This window comes from Oncorhynchus tshawytscha, linkage group LG12, assembly GCF_018296145.1.
Source record: "Oncorhynchus tshawytscha isolate Ot180627B linkage group LG12, Otsh_v2.0, whole genome shotgun sequence".
In the NCBI taxonomy this organism is placed as follows: domain Eukaryota; kingdom Metazoa; phylum Chordata; class Actinopteri; order Salmoniformes; family Salmonidae; genus Oncorhynchus; species Oncorhynchus tshawytscha.
The window spans coordinates 44624077-44630076 of record NC_056440.1 but is presented as its reverse complement, the minus strand read 5'-3'; the positions used below and the strand labels follow the sequence as shown (position 1 = coordinate 44630076).

The window sequence follows — 6000 nt, the reverse complement described above, 5'->3', positions numbered from 1 at the left end:
TGCAAATTGTGCCCGATTACTGTGAGGGATGGGGGAAAATTCTTGTCGCTCAAATTCAGAACAGCTGTCATTCAAACCCCATACTGTGCCAGATCCAGAGCTCTGACATCATGTGTAGCATTTTACTGTACAGCCATTACATTCCCATTTAGGCACTTAAAAATCTGCAATTGTCACTCCCTATACGGGTATGAGTGTAAAGGGCTACATGGAAAGTCATCCAAAAGCAACAAAAATTAATCAGATTTTATTTTTTATTTTACCTTTGTTTAACTAGGCAAGTCAGTTAAGAACAAATTCTTATTTTCAATGACGGCCTAGGAACAGTGGTTTAACTGCCTGTTCAGGGGCAGAACGACAGATTTGTACCTTGTCAGCTTGGGGGTTTGAACTTGCAACATTCCGCTTACTAGTCCAACGCTCTAACCACTAGGCTACCCTGCCTAGTGGGTAATCCAAAAGTTGCTTTACTGATTACAACTTTGGACAGGTAACTAGTAACGGATAACATTTTGAAAGTAACGTACACACACACGCACGCACGCACGCACGCACGCACGCACGCACGCACGCACGCACGCACACACACACACACACACACACACACACACACACACACACACACACACACACACACACACACACACACACACACACACACACACACACACACACACACACACACAGCTTCTCCCTTAGCTGTACAGCACAGACGTTACAATGTTTCTCGTTTAACACAAAGGGCCTTTTGGAGGAAGGAGTGCAGCAGATTTAATTGATGATGTTTGCTGCTGCATGCTGTTCATCCTGGTGCTGCCTGGGTGACTCCGGAGGTGGGGGGGGGGCGCCTTGGGATCCAGGGCTCTGGTTGAAGTAGGCTTTCTGCAGCTCCTCCACCAGAGGCTTCTCTTCATCTTCCAGAACTGCACCATACTGCATCTCCCACCTGGAACACACAGACAGACAGACAGACATATACACAGTGCTTAGTTAGTTACCAGAGTTTTCTGTCATCTATAACACACACACACATCACAGCTCTGTCTGACAAAGAGAGACAGAGACACACACACACACACACATACACACGCACACACTTCTCCCTCAGATTCTGCCAGGTTCAGCACAGAGATCAAGCGGAGAATACTCCAATGCCCACACCACATGCACACATGCACACTGCACTCTCGCAGATGTACAGCGTTGGCATGAAAACCAAGATGTACACTGTGAAGTTTTCATATGGGAACGTGTCTTGGTATTTCAGAGTGTACAATATGTCAGATTCTGAGCTTTCACTGTCAGCCTGTGCATAGAACTCTATGTTTTACATACAAGCGTGAGAGGACTGCTCCCAAAAGAGGTTCTAGGAAACATCAACACAGTGGAAAATGAGGAAGAAAAACAGAAGCTTTCTCTCTGACAATGTTGAAATATTGATGTGGAGTGTGCACATACCCTGGTGGTTCACTTCACCTGCTAATCTCACAGCATACAACTCCTGACCCTCTGGTGGAAAGCACAGGAGCACAGCACAGTGGACAACTCATGAGGGACAGGTATGATCGGTGTTGATCTGGTTTTAGACTTCAACAGATAGATCAGGATTTTGGCAATGACGCCCTGTATCTACTTCCCCAGAGTCAGATGAACTTGTGGATAACATTTGTATGTCCGTGTGTGTGCAGTTTGAAGGAAGTTGATAGCTACTGTGGGGTTAGAATTGTCTTTTGCGAAACCCCCTCTAACTTCCTTCGTACTGGACACAGATACATAAAAATGGTATCCACGATTTCATCTGACTCGAGGGAAGTAGATACAGGGTCTCATTGCCAAAATCCCGAACTATCCCTTTAAGGTGCCTAACTCCTTTACCTTTCCCTGTCCCTCTTCACCCTCTTCACCCTCTTCTCTCTCTTTCCACTACTTTTCTCCCTCGAGAGAAAGCCGGCCCTTTGAGCTGTGACTGTGGTCAATCAAATGTTAATATCTATATGGAGAGAGAATGAGCGCAAGGTAGAGTCATGTCGTCCTACCTAAAGAGAAGTCTATCGAACTGTAAATGATTGCATTTTCATTGCAATCTCTGTCTCCTTTATTGCCCCCCTCCCACCCCCACCTCCCTCGTCTATATATTCACCATATCTTCAAACGGGGGAAGGTAGATGTATTGTATATGTGTGAGAGGGAGAGCTTTGACTACGTGACGCATTCCATGCATACAAAAGAGCGGGCTCCTCCATGCGAGCGCTTTGATGGAGTTTCTGCCTCAGTCATTGTGTGTATCTGGCCGAATCAGACATCCTCTTTCTCTTCCTCTCCTGCACTGTCACCGTGGTAATTACCGTCTATACGGGGAGGATTTGTTTATGTAAATATGTGCACTTGATGCATGGGGCCCTTCGCACGTCTGCTCTCTTCTCCACGGCCTCTTTTTCTCAGTCTCTTCTCCCTCTCCATCTCTCCCTCTCTCTATCACCGAGCCAGTGGACTGTCACCTGATAGACAGACCAACAGGGGGGGGAGGATGAGGGGTGGAGAGGAGAGAGGGGGGTTAGTTAAGTCAGCCTCTCCTTATGACAACTCTATACCTTCCTGAAGCCACCACACACTGACACTATAGTAGAAATGATGGGGTGGGGAGTAGGAGAGAGAGGGGCAACAGCTATACCTCATGACTATTACACTACACAGTTCAATAAAAATCCAATCACATCTCTTTATCATCCTATAGTCAGCCATGATTTGAAACCCCCCCAAAACAAATAATGGGAACATGAAAAACATAATATTTACAAATGTCACAGACGTGCAAAATGAACCATGGGAGGAGGGAGGGAGGGATAGAGGGAGTGAGTAGGGGAGGAAGGCAGGAAGAAACGCTAAAGGTTTTTCAATGTTTAATTTTCAAATAGGATTAAGCAGAATGACATTTAGCTGAAGGTTACTGGCTGAGCGAAGCGACGCATTGTCTTAGCTGATATTGATATTCAGGAAGCGCCCCGCTTGTCACTGGGACAAACAGAGTTGATGAATGAGAAGCCTTTCTGCAGGAAGGTGTTAAGTGCAAATTTACAAGAGAAGAGAGAGAGAGAGAGAGATCTAACATACCAACACTTGCCATGTATATATCTAAGCTACCTTATGCTACGAACACTATACAATGTCCAGACAGTGCAGTTTCACATTCACAATGCCAACTGTCCTAAACCCTGACGGAAATGCATTCTAACTGGGACTGAGGGTGATTTAGCTTTAAAAACACACACCAACAATATGTGATTCTATCGCTGTTGCTAATTTGAGCGAGTGAAAAAAAAACAATGCTGTTTAGAAATTCAGTTTCAAGTAGGCTAAAGTTGACAATAACTTCACAGCATCCTCATTTCAGAAGTTTCCTCGGAATTTACATCTTAATAAGGGGAGCCTTACCCTTTAATTCCTACAGGCTGGGCTCATTTCTCATGCATTAATACTGGACTTGCTGACTAGGCGGTTCCTCTGAATACGGAATAGGACACACATATTAAGACTCATATATTTACTGTGTTGATGTCACAGGAGATGGGTTTTTTTTTATAAAGAATTTTTAAAATAAACCTGATGTACTTCGATAGGAATGCATGGGCACAATATTTAAGCCATAGATACACTCTGACGTATGGAGCTAATTCTGACAGTCAACCTTCGCCTCAATGTTTGTCTCATCGGGAATTAAAGCCATTCTCACGGATTATCAGTGTGTAAATGACCTCCAGTACCTTCCTTCAGTAAGAATCTTGCAATCTACATTTACTCAGGCCATATTAGCATTTTACATAAAACCAACTCTCTACTGAGATCGAGTGCTCTAGTGCCAGGACAATCCAGCAGGAGAAAGATAGACTAGAGAGAGAGAAAGGAAGTGAGAGAAGGAGTGATGGCAATTGTGTGAGCTGTCAGTGTCGGAGTGGTTTTCCTCAGAGTGGCGTGTTCGTGCTGCGCTGGGTGCCAGCGCAATCCCCGACAGGTACCAGTGTTTGTTTAAAAGGGTGCCTGTCAAACATAGAGCCACACGGCGCGAGACACTTTGGCTAAATGAGTCTGACAAGGACCTAATCAGGGCCTTTACACATGCTGAGGGCCTCAAGGATCCATCATAACCCAAACCTAAACATTTAAAGTGCTCAACTTTCCAAAGGTCAGTGCTTTCCGTGCATGCCAGGCTGATATGTGTCAGCAGAGAGGGAGAGCTGAAACATTGGTCCTCCACAGGCCTGCTGCAGTAGTCAGCGATATGGGATGAGGATATGGCACTGCATTTCATGCTCCTGCATTTGCCCTTTTGTATTTACGTTACACTGCCCGTACCGTGTGAGTGGGCACTTTTGGACTTTACACTGAGCACTTCTACACAACACACCAAATACGGCTGTGATGAGAATCATGGTGAACCACAAAGGCTGTGCTTCCCAAGTGATAGGAGATGTGTCGATGTGTATTGTGTGTGTGTGTGTGTGTGTGTGTGTGTGTGTGTGTGTGTGTGCGCATGCGCGTGCAAGAGAGAAAGACAGACAAACACAGAGAGTGAGTGAAAAAGGTAGGAAAACGCCCTGTAGCAAACGGGCCCAAGTTAGTGTAACTGACAAGTTCACAATGTAGAGCAAAGGTCAGCTCTGAACTCAATTTCCATTGAGGAGTCATCTCCAATTCAATTTGTATACCTGACATCCCTTGGCTAAGAGCGGGATGACAATTGTAACTGACAAGCATGGAACGGGACGGTGGATTTGAATATTGACAAGACAGAGAGTTGACAGAAGCGATTATACTCCAGCTACAGCATTAGTCTATCAAAAGGGAACACATAATATCTTCAGCACAATGTGTATGTCCATGGCCCCGCTCAAATGTAGCTACATTTTAACATAATCTAAAGTTAAACTCTTTAGAATGTTCCCTACTTTAAAGCTAAACCTAAACCTCACGCACACATTAGAGAGCTGGATATCCACAGCTTCCACACTACAACACCCAGAACTCACTCTGTTCATACAGAAGAGTTCCTCTGGTCTCTGGTCCAACCATTGAGATGAATACATGATCTGTGTGATACCGTCTCTCTACCCATACAGCAGTGTTCCTCTGTCAGCAGTCCATCTGTGTCATCAGAGTGACTCTATGTGAAGGCCCTGCTCTATAGCCACAGAGTCTCTGCTGCCCTGTCACGTCAAAGCCGGGCCCGTCACCCACCAAGCAAGCGCCCTCCGACTCGCTCCAAGGCGAGCGATGGAGCGCCTGACCAAAGGGTCACCGACAGATCTGTGAGCACCCTTTGAAATAGGACATCGACACATGCATGCATGCACACACACACGCACGCAGCGTCACACACCATCACACACAAACCCACACGTGCTGCCTCACACCCACGCCACAGACTTAAACCCTCAATCCCAGCAGTGATGAGACCCTTACATCTGAGGACCAAAGGACCCTCTCCAGATATAAACCCCCTGGCTATACATCCCCTAAATGCGTGCACGCACGCACGCACGCGCATACACACACACACACACACACACACACACACACACACACACACACACACACACACACACACACACACACACACACACACACACACACACACACACACACACACACACACACATGCACACACACATGCACACACACACACACACACACCTACACCAATACATCCACACACCCACTTACACAGACAGACATACTAATGCCTTCCCTGCACTACAGAGGAAGACAGGGAGGAGGGAGTGAGGGGTGATAGAGATATAACGTTGTGACTGAACACCGCAGCAAAGTTCAGGTCTGCGACACGAACCTCTTCGAGAGAGAGTTTGGTGGCAAGGCTTGGCTTGAAGAGTTTCCTGCAGTAAGATCTAAGTGACTATGATTTTCAATTGAAAATCGTCACCTTATAGATTGACCAATGTTCACAGACGTTCATTTCACGTAGACATTCATTTCACGTAGACATTC

At 46.0% G+C, this 6000-nt stretch overlaps 1 protein-coding gene across 1 annotated transcript in view; it reads right to left on the bottom strand.

The window, feature by feature from the left end:
• Positions 1-629: 629 nt before the first annotated feature.
• The window catches only part of kiaa0825 (KIAA0825 ortholog), a 147222-nt gene continuing 141851 nt past the window's right edge, over positions 630-6000 (bottom strand). Inside the window, exon 20 of the mRNA XM_042330687.1 lies at positions 630-946. Within this exon, the coding sequence (XP_042186621.1) occupies positions 772-946 (175 nt within the window). The 3' untranslated portion in view covers positions 630-771. The remainder of the gene's footprint in view (positions 947-6000) is intronic.